The sequence below is a fragment of the Eleginops maclovinus genome, chromosome 2 (assembly GCF_036324505.1).
Source record: "Eleginops maclovinus isolate JMC-PN-2008 ecotype Puerto Natales chromosome 2, JC_Emac_rtc_rv5, whole genome shotgun sequence".
NCBI classification, from domain to species: Eukaryota; Metazoa; Chordata; class Actinopteri; order Perciformes; family Eleginopidae; genus Eleginops; species Eleginops maclovinus.
Genome location: NC_086350.1, coordinates 26,012,759 through 26,036,715, shown reverse-complemented (window position 1 = coordinate 26,036,715; position 23,957 = coordinate 26,012,759). Strand labels below are relative to the sequence as shown.

Sequence of the window (23,957 nt, the reverse complement as noted above, 5' to 3'; positions counted from 1 at the left end):
GACTTTTGTCCATGTATTTACAGACCAAGGTCCAGTTAACAGTACAGGTTTGTAAGACTTTGAACTTAAATTCTGCCACATCATGCAGAATTTCATGACATCAGTAAACTGAACGTTGCCTGCTTACATTTATCAACCAGGCCAATGGGGGTTGCTTTAAACCAGATCTAGTATTGCCTCTGAAATGTTTGAACTTTAATCTTGCCTTGTTCCCCTCCAACAGTACTCATGTACTTTTAAAATAAGATTAAATTCATATTGTCGTGTTGACAGAGTCGTAAACTGGACACCTGTGAGTTAAGCAACCCCAGCATATCAGCAGAGGTTGCGGAGAAGATGGCCAAGTTTCATGTAATGAGAATGCCGTTCAACAAGGAACCCAAGTGGCTGTTTGGAACCATGGAGAAGTAAGTCATTTGAGTCTTGTCCTGTCCTGCCCCCATCTTGTATCCTGTCTTGAGAGATATTGTGATGAGCATTTGGTTGCCTTTTCCCCAGATGTTCTAGTCAACGGTTTCAAATGAGTGACAAACTGAGCAGATTTGTAACTGCTCTCACATTAGTAACTGGAAGTTTGATTTCATTATATAACATATTGCGTCGCTGATAACTTATCGACAAGTATGGAGTAACACTTAGCTTTTATAATGCACATCTCTTTTCATTTCCTCAAGGTTGACTTGCTTTTAGAAGGTTTGCATTGCACAATATTTGACAGCATGTGGTGATAAAGTCCATTATCCAGATCTACTGGTTTTTAACTGGTCAAGTAACTACTTGTTTATCATCTCCCAGCTTAACAATTCCACTAACTGACCATGTGGCCTTGACATTTAGAACAACAAATAGCGGGCACAGGCTGAGCAACAGCACTGCAATATTTAAAAAAAAAAAAAAAACCTCCTGAATCGTTTCAATAAATGTCATGGATTCAAGATCATACAGTGTTAGAGAGTGGTTTCTTTCCTTACCTTAGTAAATGCAACACCCACCCTAATCTGTTGTTAGCTTATTTTTCCCTTTGTGCGCTAAATAAACAGTCCACTTTTGAAGCAGCAGTTGAAAATGTTGTTGACCAGTGACATTTACCAGGTAATGATACATTATGAGACATAGCAGAATATAAAGAGTCACTGGCAAACCAGGACAATCTACCTGAAGTCTGTAAACATTAGTCAACATAGGCTACTGGTAATAGCAATAAAGCTAGGCTGGCTAGCAAACACCACTCTCTTTAAATTGATAATGGCTAGGATAAGGAGACTTTGCTTTATCTCAGTCTGAAGGGAATGAACTAAGTACAGACTGTGGAGCGATACCTTTAGAGTTGCCATTTCACCTCCTTTAGCTTATCCCCCACACTGCTACCTATGTGCTGTATGTTTAATGGCTAGGCTACCCACTGCTATTGCTAATATGAATGTAAAGACTAAATATCATAGCAAAAAAGGTTTCGATAAAAATCCTCCATTTCCATCTATTGCTTATTAACTCAATGTTTACAGTTATCTGGAGTTAGCTAGCATGGTTTGCTAAAGCTAGCTGCGAGTGTGGCGTTTGTCTCTGGCTGATTCAAAACGTTAAAGGAACACCAGCTATTTCTGTTTTCACCTGTTTTCCTTCTTTCTGGTCTCTGTATGTAAATGATATTGAACCATTCAACTTCAGGTTGATTCAAAAATATTTGGCATATTCTACGTGTGCATTAGCGACACTTTGGGTGTATTGCTTCACAATGTGCATTGCTCAAACAATTCTATCTTTAGCGTTCTTGGTAATATGTGCTATTACCAAGGGGCAACCTCCGGTCAGAGCTGGGCACAAATACATCATAATGTATTTTGATACAAAATACAAATACTTGATCAAAAAATGTATCAAAATAAAATACAAAAATACTGGTCTGGAAAATGTATTTAAATACAATACAAGTATTTTGTATTTTGAAAATACAAAAATACACACGAGATAATGCCTGTATTGAATACTGTCTGTAAACTGAGGAATGTACAATAAATAAAAAAGGAGACAGCTAACGCTACATTCAAATCCATTTTATTTTATCCATATTAAACAGAAAAACAGATCAGTTGTTCTTCAGGACAACCAACTTCTCCAGCATATCTGGTGTTAATGACCTTCTGTGAGGCCGGTTCACTAAGCCAGCAAAAGAAAACAGGCGCTCAACCGGGGCTGAGGATGGTAGGGTTGTGTTAAATCTCACAAAAAGCTGTTTCATCAAAGGGTATGCATTTAGTGAAGCCAGGTCTTTTCTGGGATCCTCCAAAAAATGAAGGGTCTCCAGTTCCGCCTTGCTGTGGCTGGGCAAGGCCTCGGCCTCCAGCTGGTTGACTGTTCCTGTAGAGATTGAAGACAACAGAAAAAAAACAAGAGCAATCAGAGATGGCAAGCTGGCCTCTGCCAGACACTATGCATGGACAAACAGACAGATAGACAACAATCAGACAGGGTCATAGCAATACCTAGCACAAACTCCCCCCCGAGGACCAAATAATGCATTCTTCAAAGTATAAATACTGAAATTGTCACCAAAAGGTAAAACATGCTATTGTAAATTACATAATTAAGTATTTTAAAGTGTAAAGAAATTCTTCTCACCTTGATCAGTGAACACAAAGAATTCGTCATTCTCCTCTGTGCTCGGTGTGGTCCCGTCACTCTCTGAGAGAAGTCCGAGTTCGTCTGCTGAGTGCAGCATCAGTTGCTGTATTCGCCTCTTCTCAGAAGCCAACCTCTGGGGTAACCACCTCATCTTAAAGTATGGGTGTGTTGTGGTTGCCAGGATGGCCTCATTCACGTCATGCTCCAGCATCAGAAAATTGTGGAAGCGTTTTTTGAACCCTGCTATGGTTGCTTGAAGAACGTGTGAGCAGTACCTCAAGTTTGATGCTTGCAGATCCTCCAGCTTGGCTTGAATGGTGAAAAGTGTTGGCAACAGCTCACCATAATAGCATGCAGATTGCCCTTGAAGCCGATCTATTGAGATGGCAATCGGTCGTAACACTCTGCAAAATTCCTCAATGTAGTCCAGTTCGACTTCCCTGAATGGTGGAAGTTGCAGGGCAGTCATGGCATCAGGGAGCTTGTCACGCAAGAATGACAACTGACTCAAGGAGTCATGCAGAGAATTCCACCTTGTAATGCAGGGTGTCTTGAGTTGCTGCTCGATTACTTTGCCTAGCGTTTCAGCACTCTTTGGTCTGCCAGATGCTGTCCATAATGCTGAGCACTTCGCCATCGTTGAATGATTCAGCCTGCTGAGAGTTGCATTGCTAGTGATCGATTTCTTGACATCAGTAGTTGAGATTAAACTCAGAGTATGTGTCGCACACCGGAGGTGTGGTGGTAAAATGATGGAACACTCAGATGCTTCTTCTCTCTCAGGATCTATGACCAGGAAGGACAGCTCATCGTCCAGCTCTTCAACTTCATCTGGGTCATTTGTTTTTCCAGTGACACTGAACTCTTTAAAGGCCTTTGCAAAGTTGGATGCATTATCAGTAACTGTAGACACAATGGTGTCTGAAGACAGCCCATATTCTGTGTGAATCTCATCCAACAGTTCTGCTATTCGGTTATAAGTATGGGGGCTGGGAAAATGCCTAACGGCAAGAGCGGCTGACTGCCTTTCCAGCGTGTCTCCATTGATCCAATGTACTGTTGCTCCCAAATAACTGGTTTTCTTTGTTGACCAAATATCCACTGTTGTACAAACACGGCGAACATTTTTAAGCGTCTCTTTTAGGAATGCTTTTTTTGTTGCAAATTCTTCATCAATCCGTCGTCCGAGTGTCCGTCTGGACATTACATTGGCACCTGGGTGAAGTCCCTGCACAAGCTCGATGAATTCTGTTTGTTCAACGGTGGCTAATGAGTGCATTCCTTTGACAACAAAGGATTTCACAAGGGAGTCGACTTTACTTTGTGATATTGTTGGGCTAGCATGGTCAAACAAACGAGTCTGCCTTAATGATGTTTTGGCTTTCTTCTGCTGGCCACTTGCACTTTCCTTTTTGTAATTTTCAAATTCCTGTAGATTCTCTGGGTGTTTTCTTTTCAAATGTGTCTTGAAATTTGTTGTTGCTTGATAAGAGCCACAAATAATGGCTTTCTTGGTTGTGCACAGCTGACACTCAGCTTCTATCTTTCCACTTGGATTTTGAGATACTACTTTGAAGAATTTCCCATCCAATATGGCACACCTAGGCCCAGTGGTACCTTCTGAAGATGTGGTGGCTTGAGGCTCACCTGACGCCTCTTCATCATCATGATTGTCACTCATCTCAGTTCAGTGGGACATCCTCTATTTCAAACGAAATTGTCAAAAAAAAAGTTGTTAGTCAGTTACTCTTCAACAGACACACACTTAAATCACATCATAAAAAAAGGAAAAACAATTAAATCCGAAACTGACTACTATATGCACTTGCATGAAAGGGCTCTTCTAACCTGCCAAGTGAAATATTACCTAGGATACTAATGATAAAGCGTTTGGAAGTGGAAAAACTAAAAGCCAGAGGTGTCAAAAGTAAAAGTAAAAGTACATTTTCTGGTGTAAGTACAACACTAGCACGTGGTAGCCTATTACATAGCTGTTAGACCATTTACTCCATTGTACCTAATGGGATAGATAGACTGCGTTGTTACTGAAAAACACTTCTAACAATCTAACAAGGACCCACCACAAACTTGATCCAACCAGTGTAGTCAGCTGATCGTAAGACAAGTACACAGGTCTACTGGTTACTCAGATAAGTTACCTGTGTTGGAAGGAAACTGTGTTTCTTTTCTTTCTTTTTTTTTTAACTTTTACTTTTGACATCTCTGCTAACAGCTGAGCTAAGCTCCATGCACAAAACTAACTACTATGCGCCATAACAGGCAGTGACTCCAAATCTAGTGATCTACAGATACTGAATTAGTTTTCAATAAATACAAATATAAAATAAATAATATGCCCTAGAAATGCTTAATACAGCCTACTGTATTGGTCTCTAATGGACTATTAAAAAAAAAAAAAGCAAAGTGTGAATATGATTTTAGAAGCTAAATGTGTAGTTTAAGATTATATAAAAGTGGGTTTTCAAGGATCCTCCCTAGCTTTGGTTGGAGCTCTAACAGGAACTGAATCTCCATATAATTAGTTAGTATGAATCAACATAGAAGACTTAATATTATTCAGAAATGCTTAGACCTAGCCTACTGCTCTATGATGGACATTTGTCAAGTGGCCCAAGCCCCTAAACAACACAATTTTCTCACGTTTTTTCACAATAAATAAATAAGTACTTTATTGACAGGTTATAGTTATGGATCGTTCTGGGCTCAAAACATTGTTATGAGCCCAGTTTAGCCTATCTCATTCTTTCGTTTGGTAATAGAATTTGGTACCGAGTGGAAAAGGAATTCGCCAGCTCGAGGTCTTGCCGTGGGAGGGAACATGCCTGCGAGGGCTCCTACAACATCACTAGGCCGATACAGGGGCTATTACGGGTTTAAACACAAAACTGGCGTTATTTGTTTTATTGGGGGTCATAGAAACGGGTCCTTTCTCGTTTAACATCAAATAATATGGCCGTGTTCCTCTACCGTTTCATCCAATTTAAAATTGGATCTCCTAACTGTCCTCAGTGAGAGTGACTAATTTAATCACCATATCTTACGTTTAGTACTAGTTTACCTTTTGCGAGTCAAGCATTCATGTTTGACCTCTCTGGTCTATATTTGATAAGCTACCTAGGCTACACTCTAAGAAACTTGCTCAATTTCGCTGACCTAAGCAATTTGACTGACCGTCATTTATCAACCCCTGCCTATCAAACACTCATCATTCAAGAGAAAGCTAACACTCGAAAATAGTCTAGTGCTTATGGTGTAATTCTGTTGACAATGTGTGTGGGAAGACTGTAGCATTTTTTTTATACAAAACATTTCACCTTAGTGTTGTTTCATGCCTCGAAAAGCCAGCAACAGAGCCGTGTAGGTGCAGGTCCTCTTCACTGCTGTAGTAGTGATGACTGCTGACGTCGCGGAGAAAAAATGGTCGCATTCAAGTCTCGATTGGGCGTGTCACGTGATTTACGTCTTGACTTAAAGATCTCTGGTGATTCGCTTAGTTTTACTGATTTAAAAAAAAGGTTTTTTGCAAAGTATTTTTGTATTTAAAATACCCAAATACAGCACCTCAAAGTATTTAAATACAAACTACATTTCATTTTTTCCAATCTTGTAAAAATACAAAATGCAAAATACTGAAAAGTATTTTAAATACGTATTTCAAATACATGTAGTTAAAATACTGCCCAGCTCTGTTCATGCCTCGAAAAGCCAGCAACAGAGCCGTGTAGGTGCAGGTCCTCTTCACTGCTGTAGTAGTGATGACTGCTGACGTCGCGGAGAAAAAATGGTCGCATTCAAGTCTCGATTGGGCGTGTCACGTGATTTACGTCTTGACTTAAAGATCTCTGGTGATTCGCTTAGTTTTACTGATTTAAAAAAAAGGTTTTTTGCAAAGTATTTTTGTATTTAAAATACCCAAATACAGCACCTCAAAGTATTTAAATACAAACTACATTTCATTTTTTCCAATCTTGTAAAAATACAAAATGCAAAATACTGAAAAGTATTTTAAATACGTATTTCAAATACATGTAGTTAAAATACTGCCCAGCTCTGCCTCCGGTGCTGAGCAGTGAAACACATAGGAAGTGCCCAAAACTGCAGTTCATCGAATGGCCGCGTGGCCTGGCTCCAAAACAGAGCAATTTACATTTTACGATGTAAAATGTAAATTTTTACAGCAGAAATAAACATGTTTGCAGCGTGATACAAAAATTGCTTTAGGCTTTTTAATTATATTAAGGCTTAAGGTTATGCATAATTAAGGGCGTGGTCGCTTTGATTGACAGGTTAGCGCCGTCAGTGGGCGCTAGCCGCTAGTTGTCTGCTCTGCTAGCTCCGCTAACAGCCTCTGCACTGATAATGTGTCTTGTTTGGTATAATTCTTAAAAGCAGCAATAATAACTATGACTATGCAAGCCAGTATCAATAATACATTTACCATCACATGTAACTTAGCTTATGAAACGTATTAAAAGTAACGTTGTAATCGAGTGTTCAACAGAAACGACTCGTGAACTGAATCATGTGAAAATGTAAATTCAGTTTCAAATTAAACGTTAACGGTACGCTGATTCACGGTAACACGGTGGCCACATTTCTGGTCAAAATATAGTGTTGCAAATTACGTCCATATTTGAAACGAGCATTTTTAATCTAGTGCAGTATAATCTCAATAACAGATATATCTTTATGTCAAGTTTTGTTTTGTATAGTTTCAGGTTAACTTACCTTGAGTAAGACAACTGGTGTTCCAGTTCTGAATTCCGGTTTAACTGGTGGCGTTTGTTTACGTTTTCCACTCCTTGAGCGTCATATGACGCTATACGGGCCGAATCATATGTGGTTGCCAAGTGTTCACCTTACTTGTGTGTCTGCAGTGTGACCAGACAATATTAAAAAATACAAACCTCGGCGAAAAAACGTAAGCATCACTTCATGTAAATGTGCATGTGGAGATCACCTACAGACAACAACAGAAAATACGCTGGCCAAAAAATAAAAATGAAAATAAACAATATTATACTCTAGGACAGGATTCGAACTCGTACATTTGGGTAATATATATATCAACCATGAATGTTACTCATTACGCCACCGACCGGCTCAAACAACGTCCTGCTTGAACCATATAAGTGTTGTCAAGTCTTGTCAGCTGTTTACAATCACCGTTTGACATGGATGAAATAAACCCCACCATGTTAACTGGTGATATTCACAATATGACACAGGCAGACGCTGCCAATGCAAGCCTCAAAAACGAATTCAAAAGCCATGTGTTACGGACAAAACACTAGCATGGCCACCTCGAAGGATATTGCGTTGTTTTTTTGCCTAAAAAAGTGCATATAGTGACCATTACAAAGCACATATCAAACGCTATGAAAATAGCCGCTGTGAGATACGAACCCAGTCATGCTTTCAAAAGGTATTAATCCACTGCCTTACCGCTAACGGCCTGAGCTACTGTTCAGACGTTGAAGCAACAAGCTGAATATTTATTATTGACTATTTACTTGTAGCTGTTCCCAATTGAGAAAAACTGTCACAATTGGCTACAATTTCATCACTGGATGAATAGAGGCATGGTTCGGCAAGGGACTTTATTTATTTTTTGGCTGTCAAATACATGCAGGACAGTAGCTAATCGTTGTCCACAGGTGGTTCCCCCACACAAAGGCTGTGATACCAGCTTTTACAAAGCATGCACTACGTCTGGAAGAAAAGGGCAAAAAAAAAAAGGAAAGATATGCTTTAGGACAGTTGTATAATAAAACATTACAGTAATCAACTTCAAGTGCTCCAAACTTGCCTTACCCATTGGTCATGGGTGTCATGTTCGCCACACACCCGACATAGCTCCGACAAATCATCTGCTGATTACAGATAGCCATGTTATTGACTGAAATAAATAGCACTTGCATAACAACTGAAAACAAATTAGAAACCAACCCAATTCCTTGATGAGCTGTTGGGCTATGTCCATGCGCAGATGGCTGATCCCCTGCTCATCAGCCACCAGTTTCATCAACAATCGACAAAATAAGTCCATAATTACCAGTTTCCAGAGTGTCTGCTTGTATTTCTTGTAGGCCTACTTGTGGAAATGTAGGGCTGGACTGAGGTGGGGATGGGGACTGAGGTGAGGATGGGTCAGTAATTGCGGATGGGGAACCAGTTTGCCATTTGTGCGGCAAACGTGGTGTTGGCTCTATGGCCGAGTTGGTCTATATACTTTATGCAAGGTCTTGCCCTTCTTTGACATTATGTCATCACTTTTTCCATCCATGCTGACGATTATAAATGGCCCGTCTAAACAGCTATATATATATATATCTATATCCTTTTCCACCTAATTTGCTAATTGACTTCATCCAGTGATCAATTTCAATGTCATTGTTACTGTTTTTCCCAATTGTTGGGAACAGCTACAAGTAAATAGTCAATAACAAATATTCACCTGGTTCTTTCAACGTCTGAACGGTAGCTCAGGCCATTAGCGGTAAGGCAGTGGATTAATACCTTTTGAAAGGATGACTGGGTTCGCTATTTTCATAGCGTTTGATATATGCTTTGTTCGGTCACTATATGCACTTTTTTAGGCAAAAAAACAACGCAATATCCTTTGAGGTGGCCATGCTAGTGTTTTGTCCGTAACACATGGCTTTTGAAGTCGTTTTTGAGGCTTGCATTGGCAGCGTCTGCCTGTGTCATATTGTGGATATCACCAGTTAACATGGTGGGGTTTATTTCATCCATGTCAAACGGTTATTGTAAACAGCTGACAAGAGTTGACAACACTTATATGGTTCAAGCAGGGCGTTGTTTGAGCCTGTCGGTGGCGTAATGAGTAACATTCATGGTTGATATATATATTACCCAAATGTAAGAGTTCGAATCCTGTCCTAGAGTATAATGTTGTTTATTTTCATTTTTATTTTTTGCACAGCGTATTTTCTGTTGTTGCCAGTAGGTGATCGCCACATGCACATTTACATGAAGTGATGCTTACGTTTTTTCGCCGAGGTTTTTTTTTTTTAATATTGTCTGGTCACACTGCAGACACACAAGTAAGGTGAAAATGACGAACCTGGCAACCACATATGATTCGGCCCGTATAGCGTCATATGACGCTCAAGGAGTGGAAAACGTAAACAAATGCCACCAGTTGAATCGGAATCCAGTTAAACTGGAACACAGGCAACCGGGAGCAACCACACCGCAGGATGTGCTGTTGACTTTTAACGGGATAGCGCCGCGAGTAGCATACGGTAGCATGTAGCCTAGCTTGGAAGCCTTCGCTACCTTGGTAGCTTCGAGCTAGATGGGCGTGTTTCATGATCTATTACAAATTCATACCAATCCCACCTCAAGCTGTATGGACAACACTTTTGGTTTTTTTTCACACATATCAGTCCAAGTCAATTTTATTGTTAATTCTTCTATTTGTGTTATACAGACAGGGGGAATTGAACTTCTTTTTCTCATCATCCAGAGAATAAATATATAGAAATAGATTCAATGGTTTCAACCTTATATATACTAATATACGTATGCATATACATACATATATATACCTTACACCCAAAATCGTATGAGATAAAGATGTGGATTTAGATATGATGTGATGTGATGATTAATGTTCATTATTATTCAAACAAAGCTACTTAACCTTTAGAAAAGCTGTGGATGTTGTTTTCAAGGTAACAAAGTTAGAGGACAGATTATATTTGTGACCTTTCATTGCATCTGACAAGCCACATCTTTTTCTTCTTCTCTGCTCCTGCACAAGCTATCTGCTGGCAATCCTGACAATATTACGCAATATTACAACCACCATTATTATCACAATGATACATTACATGTTTTTATCTTTATACAAAGTGACTAACATACACTTAAATAACATAGACATGACTGACTAAACCATCCTGCCCAACATCACTTCATTTGTTGAAGATGAAATGTTCCAGTGAGATAATCATGACCAAATGTGCCATCATCATGTTTATCAGCAATTCATGTTGACATTAAGATGTACGTATTCTACTGTCAGAACGTCCTGGCTTCACTGTGAATGTTGTTGATGAGGGTGAAATAAATGTGTGTTTAACACTCTCACCATGCAGGTACCTGAGCCAAGTCATGAGGCTGAACTTCACCAGAGAGTCCCACCTGCGGCGCTACAACCGCCTGCTCAGCTACAACCTGCTGCAGGAGATGGATATGCTCAAGTAGGCATACACACACACACACACACACACACACACACACACACACACACACACACACACACACACACACACACACACACACACACACACACACACACACACACACACACACACACACAAACACACACACACACAGAACATTGGATAACAAAGAAATGCCAACAAATTAGGCACAGATGTCTACTCGGACTGATGTTGAGGCCACTGTGAAATCACAAGTTTTAAGCCACAAATCCAGAATTCTGATGCTAAACCTGACCATTTTCACTTATTCTTTATTAGTTATTTTCTCACACTCCCCTTTACATCCAATAGTACTCCATTTTAGATGAATGGTTTCTTTAACAAGGGGTCACAACATGTATGAGGTCTCAAATCCCAAAAATTCCTCAGGAAAAAAAAGTGTATAGAAATCAAATCAAAAATAACACTGAGAACGTAAATAACAGGTATAACAAAAACTAAATATAAGATGGGTTATATATAAGGTCATCCAACATATTAGAATAATACAGTCAAATATACTTACAAAAATATCCATTAATGTCAGAAAATATTCCTCATTTTAAAGAAGCCATATTATATTATTTTGGGGTGTCACGCAGTCCAGTTCCTTTTTATGCAGCCTTTAAAATCCTTCCATTATCAATCCCAGTCCTCCTATTACCTCCACCAATGCTGTCCATCTCTCTTTAAAAGTCTCCCTCTGTAATCGTAGCATATAATGTATGTCACCTTTTCCATTGTATAAATATTTCTTAGAATTTTCAACCATTCAGCATAGATGTGGGGATCTTTTTTAAGCCATCTGATAGACTTATGTTTAACCAAAAGTTTAAACCAATATTTAAATTGATGGTTGGGTGAAGGCATACAACCTGAAAGCAAACATGTCAGTTTACCTTATTTTATGTGCAAATGCTTCAATAAGTTGAAAAACTGATTATTTGGTTAATATCTAGAATATTTTGTAGCTCTTTAACGATGTATTGAGATCATTGTGGACAGTAAATGATCTTAACCACTGACTTCCTCCCCTCTTTGTGTGCTTCCAGGTCTCTGCTGGAGTCCACACACTCTCCTGTCGTGTTCTGCCACAACGACTGTCAAGAAGGTAAAGCACACAGACCCCGATGGGCCCTATCTGTTTTTCACTTGCTTTTCCTCTGTCATAAAATAATCTTGTTTTTTTGCTGCTTTCAGGAAACGTCCTGCTGCTGAATGGCCGCCAGAGCTCAGACAAACAGAAGCTGATGCTTATTGACTTTGAGTACAGCAGCTACAACTACAGGTAAGATAGCAGCTACTGGAACACATATTTCTATAAAAAAAGGCCCTACTTTCAAGTGTTGTCTGTTTGTCCAAAGCCTGATATAATTATTCCTCCGTGCCATACAGCTCAGTTTTTCTCTGAAAGCACTGGACGGTCAAATACAGGGAGCGTGGGAACTGAATGTCAATGTTATTTAGTCCTAATTACAGACACTTAGTTTAAGTCCTTTTCTTGGAGTGCGTTTAATGTTGTTTTTTAAATCTAAAATAAATCACTTTTAAGAAAACATTAAGGTTGACTTAATACATGTGTCTGATTTTGAAGCTAAATTGTTCTTTTGTTGGCTTAACAGACCTCCCAGTGACACTGTACATCACTTACTTTTATTTTGTATGCGATCTAATGCTTCAAACTTGCAATCACTGTCAAACCCAATTATGTCACATCATGTTGGAAACTTGGGAACCAGGGTGTTGCAGGTTCAAGTCCCTAAACACACCCACTACAGTCTGTACTGGTATGTGGATAGGTGCCAATTGGCATACTGTATTTCTGATCTCACGTTAGTCAAGGCCAGACAGTCCAGTGCTGTTTCCCGTACACTGACTCATTCATTAGTTCACATACCGAGACAAAACCGCTGTGAAGTGTGATTAGTAAACATTGATTCTATTCCAATCCTCCATTTGCTTTTTGTGCCTGCAAAGTGTTTGTCATCCCTCGCATGTGTACTAGGATGATAATGTATTCAAGAAGAAGTAAGTAAAGAGGAAGTATTTGAAGTATCGGATACCATTGTGGTGGTTGTCAGAGCCCATAGAATAAGCATTAAAGGTCACATGGAAACATTGCAAAGTAGTTACATGAGCGTAAAATAAAATATCTGGCCGCTGTGCATGTCCCAAAGTATTGAACTCCTGTCCAAATCATATTTTGCCCTTTGTTCCCTCACATAGTGACATCACCACGTAACATTTTCGCTTCTATTGGCTAGCGCTACAACACAATGTACGTGATAGGCTTTGGGGTGGGACATCTTTTAGCGTCGTCCAGCTAACCAATCCAAGCAGACTGGCCTCTGGTTTCAGACAGAGGGTGAAAAGAGGTGCTGCAGCACAGGCAGTATGAGAAACATAAAGAGCTTTTTGAACATTAAAGCATGGAGACATGTCCCAGAAGAGGAACTACATACTGATATGGAAAAGAGCACAATAGGTTCTCATCAAATGTTTTGCCAACCCCAGCCTGAGGCATTGCTAATTAAATGTTCTTCCACTGCTGTGTCACTTCTTTTCATCCTCATGCCAGATTTTTGCCTCCCGACTTACCTTGGCTTTATGTGTGCGGGGTGTGTGAAAGTGTCGCAGAATCTGGAAGACACAAATTGCAATAACACAGATTAAAGGTAGAAAGGAAGCATCATCTGAAGGAAATCGAGAGGGGAAGATTGCAGCCTGGCTTTTTATCTGTCTTCCATCATGGCCACCTCCCTCTGTTAAGTTATTCACTGCAGCTGTTATGTAACAGGAATTTTGCAGGGCAGTGAGGATGCAAGGGGAATGCTGTCAGTGTAACAAAAAAGGACATTTTCGCCACCTTTTCTTAAACTGCTGTTGTGTCTGGGTGTGTGAGTTTCTAAATGAGTCATTTTATGGGAAACAGCGCTGAACGCTCTGGCCTTGACTTACGGTTGATCTCAGACAAAAGTCTCTCTCTCTCTCCCTCGCACCGAGGCAGAAACACCCCCACCCCCCTGCATCTCCCTCAGCGTGGCCCCTTTAAGTCTCCTCATATGTTGCGGCTAACACGTGATTCTCTTTGCACAAGTGACCCACCAAGCACGTGTGCCATCAAATATCTGCAGGAAGAACACGCCCACAAATAGAAACACATACTGTGGACATTTTTTTCTTTGTCTGACATAAGCTGGAAACAGAAGGGGATGAGCCCAGTTTATTGACTGCTGATAACAGTGTGGGAATCAACATGCTAAAGTGTTGCTTTAGGCCATCACCACACACATCTACGACCCATTTGTTCCAGACTAAATCACAGATCAAGTTTAATCCTCAAATAGATGCTTACTTTGTTAAATAAACTGCCTTTCTAATTGAGTATTGATCTGTCATGTGTGCTGCAGTGTGATTACCATCAGACCCTAGCAACAGGCTGTGTGGTACAAGGTCTAACTCTTTCGTCTAGACCTGGGGTTTCAAAGTCTATCGCCAATGCCCCTCCTTCTTCAAAATCTAAACAACCTCCTCAATACTCCCCACCTCATGTTGTAGTATACAGTTCCTGTAGTGGTGCAGCGAAGCAAGAAGCAAGCATTAAAAGGGCTCGCTCGACTAAAAACAATGGGATTTTTCCTATTCGGAATGTTGCCAAAAATGAAAAGTGATTTTTGCTAAAAGTAAAAAGCTAATGTTAGGCTATAAATTAACTACAACACAGTCACATAACTTCATTTCACCACCTAATGTTCAGCATGATAATGTTGTGAAGTCTTGTTTAGTCACGTTAGCAACCGCCATTTTAGGAGGTTCTCCAAACATTCACCTGTGGGGTATTTACTGACATATTTGACCACAGACCTTATTTTAGGCTGCTAACAAAACCTGTTAAAAAAAAAAAAAGATTTTGAGATGAGGGAACCAGAAGTGGTACAATACTGACACATTTTCAGACTTTAGGACTCATTCCTGTACCACTCTATTAAGGTTTAGGGGGGTCAACAAGAAGTATAATGCTGCTAGGATTCAATATGATCTGCTGAAGGCAATGCCTAGATCGCTCTTTTATTAACCTTAGTTTTTGGCATATTGCATAATTGAGAGTATACTGAATTAGTGATAACCTTGTGCCAAAGAAAACCCCAAAAATTCAATTTTTCTGAAGCACATTATCGAGTTCTATGATTGCTTGGAGTGTTGCTGCCTGGGCAGCCCCCCTAGTGCTGTAAGACCCTGTTCTAGACTGAACTACTGCAGTAACTATTCAGTTTTGTTACAATGAAATTAGATACAGGTATATTTGATATTAGATATCTTAGATGTTTTTGGTGATTTTAAGATACCACAGTATACAAAATATACTGGTGTGCTGTGTAATCAGCACACATTACATTTGATTACACATGGCTCTAGTGCAATAGAATGGACAGCACAAAATGCACAACAAAAACTATTTTACTCTTCCAAACTTTAAGGAAATGTTTATCTATGAGGAACAAAGCCCGACCAAAAAGTATTTGTGAATGTAAAGACATCATCAGCATAACTGTTTCTCTCCATGTGTTAACCTTGCAGGGGATTTGATATCGGCAACCATTTCTGTGAATGGATGTACGACTACAACTGTGAGGAGTTTCCGTTCTTCAAAGTCAATGCTCAGGCCTACCCTTCAAAGGCCCAGCAGGTGTGTACGATATGTTAACGCAACAATGTCCAATTCATTTGGTTTAATTGTCTGCTGTTGACTGATGGCGTCTCTTTACCTCTCTGTTCAGCTGCACTTCTTTGAAAGCTACCTGCGTGAGTCTGACCAAGGATTTGACAACCTGAGTGAAGAAGACCAGATGAGGCTGATGGAGGAGCTGTACGTGGAGGTCAACAGGTGAGCTCTCTTGCAGGACATGGTGTGAACTGACACAGCATGAGAATAAAACACATAACAATAGTGACCATGTGGTTTTTGAATAGGTTCTCCCTGGCGTCCCACTTTTTCTGGGGCCTGTGGTCCATCATCCAGGCCCGGCTATCCACCATCAAGTTTGGATATCTGGTAAATAAAACATTTATTTATTTCTCTACTTTAAAAACAAACAAACTGTAATGGTGATGCATGAAGACAAACAGGTTTATACTTCCAGCACTAAGCTGTTGTGGTTCAGGAAGATATACACAGTCCTGGGGGCTGAGGCAATGTCAATATTTACTGTAAAGAACAGGTCAGGTCATGTCAGCCCAACAAACTCAACTTTGTCAGAACTGTTATGGTGAGACATTACCCTACAGTTACAGAATACAAAAAATGTGTGAATGTAGGTAGAGATCCATCTCCTAGGAAGTGCAATATATGTGTGTAAAGAAAAACGTCATGATAAAATTACAAAATAGACAATCTATGTCACAAAAATAATAATGTCAATATATATGAAACAAGTTGGATGTTAATCATCTTCTAATAGTAATAGTCATATAACTTCTATAAAAACAACTGATGCTGAGCCAGCCCTAAGTATAACCTTTATCAAAGAAGAAAGACTAAAACCTACTCTTAAATGTGGAGAGGGTGTCTGCATCTCAAACACAAACTGGAAGCTGGATCCACACAACAGGAGCTTGATAGCTGAAGGCTCTGGCTCCCATTTTGCTTTTGGAGAACCTAAGAACTGCTAATACCCCTGCATTATGTGTGCACAGTGCTCTAGTGGGGCAGTAGCGTACTATGAGCTCTTAAGTTATGATGATGCCTCACCATTAACAGCTTTGTAGGTGAGAAGAAGGATTTCAATGTTTTCAATGTTTTCAACATCATAACATTGAAAGTTTATGGAGTGTTTTCTAGTGACATTTCCAAAATGATCAATATTTAAGGTGAATACAACAGGTCCCAATACAGAACCTTGCAAGACCCCATTATTTACTTAGAGGATTCATATAATAGCTATAAACCACTTTAGCTTGGTTCCTTTAATGCCAATAAGTGTTCCTAAATATGAAGCAATGTAGCACATGTGCAAACTTCCCTTTATCAATGTTTTTCGTTTGGTTGTATGCATATATATACTTTAAATATATATACAGTAATATTAATTTCATTAATTATTTAATTCTGTTAAAAAGAAAGAAACAGAACAGAATAGTGAGTATTATACTGCTCTGCTATGCTGATTTTGATAATGTTGCTCAATGCAGAATTTTTTGTTTTCATTATAAGATAATTGCAGTTGTGTGCACATATGTATAACAACATTTATATTTGACTGTTTTGAAGGATTATGCCCTGGCTAGATTTGATGCCTACTTCGAGCAGAAGAAGATCTGGGCTAACGGAGCGAAATGAATAGATGGACTAACAACTCATTTAGCCAAACAGCAGGTGGGGCACATGCAGGCTGAGGAAGACTCCACCATCCGCGCTTCACTTATATTCCAAGCCTTGCTGGCTGGCTGCTGTTGGTGATGTATTGACCAAAGCCAAAACTTGATGACGTGGCTAAGTCCTTAAGGTACGCCCCAAAATCCATTGCAGCTCAAAGTTTACACTGTGTAACTCCCTGAGAGCCAAAAAAAAGAGAAAACACTGACTACTTACCTTCATCACTTGTAAGAACTGCTGTCTGCTTCTGCCTTTTTTCAAACCATTTTACTAACACAAGGGTTTTGAGCAGGAGAGAGGTGGGAACAGCTAGATTTGAAATGTTAACATTGCATCAATGTAAATGTATTGATCATTCCCTTATGGAAATGTTCTGCTGGAAATAACCAAAATGTGAATTTTGCTTGGTAGATTCCTGCTAACTAGAGCCGCCAGCTATGTATATTATATATAGACCCCAATGTGCCAGTAACCTGGCTTGTTTGTTACTGATGGTGAAATCCTGACTTGATTTACAGGTCAGGTTGATCTACACTTATAGGTATTACACTTGCTGTTTTTTTGATTTTATTTTTTTAAATGGTTGTATTAGAAATTTCATTAGGCCAAGCCAGGGCAAATATCGGAATTGTGTTGATTTTCGAGTATGTGAATATTTGAAGTCCCTTTTCTGGGTATCTTCTTAATGCCACCAAATTAAAATCAAAGACTTTAATATCAGGTATTTCCAATACATTAAATCTGTTTATCTTTGGATTCCTAAAGAGTTAAAGTTTGATTGGTTTATGGTATTATTCTCTCAACTGGTAAAGTTTGGTGGGATTATGTCGTTTTTACAAATCACTGTGACAAGTACATTCATATCTTCATGTAGTTTACACATTAACGTTTGCATTGTCTGCTTTGGCGAAGACATTCCAGCCATGCTTTATAAGCTTGGGAAAGTGTTGCTTAACACTAGGGATCTAACTGACCATATATTTGTTTTTTTACTTTTATATATTATCCATGCATTGAAGAAACATCATACAGTTCACATATGAATGGTTTCTGTTTGTGTTAATTGATTCTTTGGGGATGTCATGGGTCATTGTACCCAGACGTACCCATCTAGAATAATGTCACAGACGGTCACATCATGCTGCACAGCTGAGCAGCTCGATTCTACTTCACCGCATCGAGTCATTATTTGTGCTCCAACTATGCTATTGTTCACAGAGAGACAGATCCATCATATGCTGCTAACAGCCTTCTTTTTGCATTTAACTACACCTATATATCTTGAATTTCAGTTTCTGGGCACCATCTCATTTTGGTGCCTTTTTTGGTCCTGATCAGTATTCCTCTGTTCACCCAACTTAGAGTCAGTACAAGCTAGTGTGTTAGCGCACCATTTCAGTAGCAATGCCGTTTAGACCTCATTCATAAATGATAACTGTGACTGTAAAGCTTTTAATCCTAGAATGAACATTTAGTTTAGCATATCACATGGGGAAGGTGCAGTATCTGGTACAACAAAAAAGACCAAAATGAACCTATCGCTCGTCAACCATTTTCAGCAACTGTAGCTGATACTGCTGTAAAGCTTTAAAATCAAAACAGGAGGTTAAAGTCTAAAATGTGTATTCATTTTAGAAACGATGGTTCTCTAAATTCAGAAAGTTGTAGAAAGAGGCACTTACTAGCCAGGGTTCATCGATTCTGATAACGTTAATGACAACTGTTGTGTCCCAATTTAGCTAGCTAGCTAATTTGGCTAATGAGTTTGTTGTAAATCCTATTTCTGACTACAGCTAACTTGTTTTACTACAAGAATCCCTGTAAAAGGGATCCAAATAATGTACATCAAAGCTACACACCTCTTAATGATGCAATATAAAAATATTTTAGCCTACTTCCATTAAGTTAGCCTAAATGTTATTCAACTTTTTGTCTGTGTATCCACTTAAGTGTTACCAGACGTGTTATTGTGTTATTCTATGTTGGATATATAATCATGAGGGTATTACAGATAAACGAGAGGAAAGGTGAAACAAACTGAGGGAGCTGCTGCCTGTTCACAAACTTTTATTTTCAACATGTCATATAAGCACACACCTCTTAATGATGCAATATAATAATATTTTAGCCTACTTCCATTAAGTTAGCCTAAATGTAGCATCCAAGACTAGCTTCCAACCAGTGAGGAGATACCACACAATCCATATGCTAGCTATAAACATGACATAACATCATTCTCCAAACTCCGTAAAAGCTGGTACTACAACAGTTGCTAAGCCCTGATTGAACATTCCCTGTTTGGGGTTTAGCAATACGCTATTTAAAAGCTTAATATCGTCTGGTAACACTTAAGTGGATACACAGACAAAAAGTTGAATAACCACCATATAATGGCTGAGATGCATCTCCATGTTGGGTTGAAGCATCATGTAATACATCAGGGTACATTCTCTGTCTGCCTGTGAGCACGAAGACATAGTATGGAAGCCACACAATGACTCTGGTGTAGTGAACAGTAGTAATTGGCTCACACCCCTTGTTATAATGACTACTGTACATTTACACAGAGCTGAATGAGGTGAGCTGGATCATGAAACGTAACAAGACACTACTCTAGTCACCTCAAACTGGAACAATCCAGGGGTTTTTGAATGTCGACTAAGGCACTTTTGATTTTAGGATCGGAAATATCTATATGAAAAATAAAAATATGTACTTGAGTGTTTTCATGTGGGGGTTATCGAATCGTGAATGTTGTTGAAAAGGGTTTATTTTACTTGCAAGTGTATTTGTATGTATATTTTTATTGTTATATTTGTTTGCAATGTGTTTGATGTTTAGTTTGACATTTATTTTGATATTCAATGGGATTAGGAATATTCTAGCAGCTGAATGTGCAGTGGAAGATACTGGAAGTGTTACTGCTGCATCCCGTCTGTAGCAATAGACTATTTGAACTGAATTTCATTGCTAGGCAACAGCTTGGGTCCATGACTACTATCTGTCAGCTGATGTCTTCAAATACCCTGCGGCAGGAAATGAACTGGGATACATTTAGAATCTTATGTTTACAACTGTAAAATTGTTCAAAACCATCTAATTCTTGTTGTCCTTTACCATGATTTTATGTATTTGTTATGGTAGAAATGGACTCTACAATCTGTAACTATAGTACATTCCTCAATTATTACTTCAACTTCAGTATTGTGACCAAAATAACTACATTTAGAATGTTTTTCTTTTCAATAAAACTCAAAGTCATCAGAAGGGAACAAACATTCTCTCTTCTGCACAAATACATCATTTAATTTAATATTCACTAACAAAATGCTAAAAAAATATAATAACAAATGTGTACATTATCATTCCTATCAATATGCTAATGTAAGACACCTGATTTCAGTTGAAAAACACATTGTGTTCTGTGATAGCATCCACAACTATCATGCAACTCACAGTGATGACCTTTGCTTTCTATGCAGCTACTCTGAATGAATATGTACTCAAATGATATATTATAATTTGTTTTTAAAAAAAAGGTTTCGGGTGACCTGCTGCAGCATTGAAATGATCTTGGCTGTAAATTAAACTTTTCTGCTTTGCACAAACAACGATTAAAGTGAAAACAACTGACCAACTGACTCATGAGTGTTATTCTATGTTTGGATATATAATCATGAGGGTATTACAGATAAACGAGAGGAAAGGTGAAACAAACTGAGGGAGCTGCTGCCTGTTCACAAACTTTTATTTTCAACATGTCATATAAGCACTGCTTTTTATTATTTAAGTATATAATAATCCAATCGGAAATCAGAAATCCTTCATTAGAACAAAAGCGAGGACATTTACAGTGTTATAGCAAAAGTTGAATAGCAGGTAAAAGAAAAATAATCATGACATAATAAAAAAGGGAAACACATTAGTAATCAAATAGACAAATAAGTACACAACCATGTCTAAAAATGAGCAGCTGTAATTTCAGTAAACTAAGTGACATAGATGTCATAGAAGTATTGTGACATTAAAAGAATATAATTTGGGAAGTTTATAAAAGTAAGTATTTTCTACATTAAAGTGATTATAGCACTTGACAAATTGTGTTTATATTGCACATTGCAGATTTATTGCACAGGATTGCAAGAGGCGCGTTTGTGTGGGGGTCTCCCTAATCATATCCTGAAAACTTGAGCAGTTTGCTAGAAACAAAAAAATAAATATATTACTGACTTACTGATTCAAGAAATGTTGGTCCACTGCTTAGGATTCAGCAACTGACATACTGTACATGTTTTGAAAGTGAATGACCTCCCCATCAGACTCCCACAGCAATGCTTTGAGCTAAATGCTAACAATAGCATGCTACTTTATTATGATGACATTGCTTACTGATAATGTTTCATACATACACATGTCCATACATTTCAAACTATTGCTTAAGTTTCTCGGATGCTAACCATGTTTTTTTGCACAATAGAAAATACACAAACATATAACACGTATACAATAATACACTGCTCATCCTTTGGGCTTATTTGAGATAACGTTACAATTCATAATAGAGAAAAAATGAACATTCCCAAAAATATTATGAATTCATTAGTGATTCCAAACTATTATCCCAATATATAATAAAAGCAAAAATAAAACAAAACACTTAAATGTAAAAAAAAAAAAGAATACATTTGTGTTGTGAGTGTGTGCTTGAGTGTGAGGGGGGTTGATACACCTGTATTTAGGCTGAAACAGTTGTAAATTGAAATGCCAAATATGAGTGAAATAAAACAAAACCCATTGTAAAACAACCTAAATACTTGCATACCAAATGCACAGGGAAGAGCAGTTACATAACAGCACATAAATGGTCTTTAGGTGTGTGTGGAACATTTGTAACAGTGTATAAGCTTGTGGTAACTTGGTGGTTGTTGCCAGGCAACCTTCAAAATGGAATCTGTTATAATTACTCGTTACAAGAAAAAATGTCATCAGAAACCTAATCTGAGTATCACAATATAAAGGTGATGTCACCTGGTTACTTTCTGTTACTTTTGGATTACATCAATATCAAATGCAATGCAAATATAAACAAGAGAAAATAAATATCAGTAAGATGTTTTTTATTTATATAATCACTAAGTCAGTAATATATTTATAGTCATTATTATGTAAGACAACAGAGCAATATGACCTTAGAAAATAAGAAACCAAGATATTTAGGATCAAAAATGATTTGATTGATAGGAAAACCTGCCTTTCAGTAAGCATATCATTCAGGTAAGGTAAGGTGAGGTAAGGTAAGGTAAGGTGAGGTAAGGTGAGGTAATATAAGGTAAGGTAAGGTAAGGTAAGGTAAGGTAATGTAAGGTAAGGCAAGGTAAGGTAAGGTGAGGTAAGGTAATATAAGGTAAGGTAAGGTAATATAAGGTAAGGTAAGGTAAGGTAAGGTAATATAAGGTAAGGTAATGTAAGGTAAGGTAATATAAGGTAAGGTAAGGTAAGGTAAGGTAATATAAGGTAAGGTAAGGTAATATAAGGTAAGGTAAGGTAAGGTAAGGTAATATAAGGTAAGGTAATGTAAGGTAAGGTAATATAAGGTAGGTAAGGTAATGTAAGGTAAGGCAAGGTAAGGTAAGGTAATATAAGGTAAGGTAAGGTAATATAAGGCAAGGTAAGGTAAGGTAAGGCGATATAAGGTAAGGTAATGTAAGGTAAGGTAATATAAGGTAAGGTAAGGTAAGGTAAGGTAATATAAGGTAGGTAAGGTAATGTAAGGTAAGGCAAGGTAAGGTAAGGTAATATAAGGTAAGGTAAGGTAATATAAGGTAAGGTAAGGTAAGGTAATATAAGGTAGGTAAGGTAATATCAGGTAATATAAGGTAAGGTAAGGTAATATAAGGTAAGGTAAGGTAAGGTAAGGTAATATAAGGTAAGGTAAGGTAATATAAGGTAAGGTAAGGTAAGGTAATATAAGGTAGGTAAGGTAATATCAGGTAATATAAGGTAAGGTAAGGTAATATAAGGTAAGGCAAGGTAAGGTAAGGTAATATAAGGTAAGGTAAGGTAATATAAGGTAGGTAAGGTAATGTAAGGTAAGGCAAGGTAAGGTAAGGTAATATAAGGTAAGGTAAGGTAATATAAGGTAAGGTAAGGTAAGGTAATATAAGGTAGGTAAGGTAATATCAAGGTAATAGGTAAGGTAAGGTAAGGTATATAAGGTAAGGCAAGGTAAGGTAAGGTAATAAGGTAAGGTAAGGTAATATAAGGTAAGGTAAGGTAAGGTAATATAAGGTAGGTAAGGTAATATCAGGTAATATAAGGTAAGGTAAGGTAATATAAGGTAAGGTAAGGCAAGGTAAGGTAAGGTAATATAAGGTAAGGTAAGGTAAGGTAAGGTAATATAAGGTAAGGTAATATAAGGTAAGGTAAGGTAATATAAGGTAAGGTAAGGTAATATAAGGTAAGGTAAGGTAAGGTAATATAAGGTAAGGTAAGGTAATATAAGGTAAGGTAAGGTAATATAGGTAAGGTAAGGTAATATAAGGTAAGGTCAGGTAATATAAGGTAAGGTCAGGTAATGTAAGGTAAGGTAAGGTAATATAAGGTAAGGTCAGGTAAGGTCAGGTAATATAAGGTAAGGTAAGGTAAGGTAATATAAGGTAAGGTAAGGTAAGGTAATGTAAGGTAAGGCAAGGTAAGGTAAGGTAAGG

General features: G+C 38.2%; 2 protein-coding genes across 4 annotated transcripts in view; one reads left to right on the top strand and one right to left on the bottom strand.

The window, feature by feature from the left end:
* The window catches only part of chka (choline kinase alpha), a 30,701-nt gene extending 9,814 nt beyond the window's left edge, over positions 1 to 20,887 (top strand). For both annotated transcript variants that reach the window (XM_063900227.1, XM_063900219.1), the window contains 8 exons: positions 274 to 407; positions 10,770 to 10,874; positions 11,930 to 11,988; positions 12,078 to 12,165; positions 15,456 to 15,564; positions 15,656 to 15,762; positions 15,849 to 15,930; positions 17,146 to 20,887. In XM_063900227.1, coding sequence (XP_063756297.1) covers positions 274 to 407; positions 10,770 to 10,874; positions 11,930 to 11,988; positions 12,078 to 12,165; positions 15,456 to 15,564; positions 15,656 to 15,762; positions 15,849 to 15,930; positions 17,146 to 17,214 — 753 coding nt within the window. In that variant the 3' untranslated portion in view covers positions 17,215 to 20,887. The remainder of the gene's footprint in view (positions 1 to 273; positions 408 to 10,769; positions 10,875 to 11,929; positions 11,989 to 12,077; positions 12,166 to 15,455; positions 15,565 to 15,655; positions 15,763 to 15,848; positions 15,931 to 17,145) is intronic.
* Positions 2,034 to 6,105, bottom strand: LOC134875626 (uncharacterized). 2 transcript variants are annotated; one of them, XM_063900198.1, is made up of 3 exons: positions 5,958 to 6,105; positions 2,620 to 4,324; positions 2,034 to 2,358 (listed from the first exon to the last, which is right to left on the bottom strand). In XM_063900198.1, the coding sequence occupies exons 2-3, from the start codon at positions 4,301 to 4,303 to the stop codon at positions 2,087 to 2,089; spliced, it is 1,956 nt and encodes a 651-aa protein (XP_063756268.1). In that variant the 5' UTR covers positions 4,304 to 4,324; positions 5,958 to 6,105; the 3' UTR covers positions 2,034 to 2,086. The 2 variants fall into 2 exon arrangements, with proteins under 2 accessions (XP_063756268.1, XP_063756276.1); XM_063900206.1 differs by lacking the exon at positions 5,958 to 6,105 and having other exon boundaries at positions 2,620 to 4,995.
* Positions 20,888 to 23,957: the final 3,070 nt, after the last annotated feature.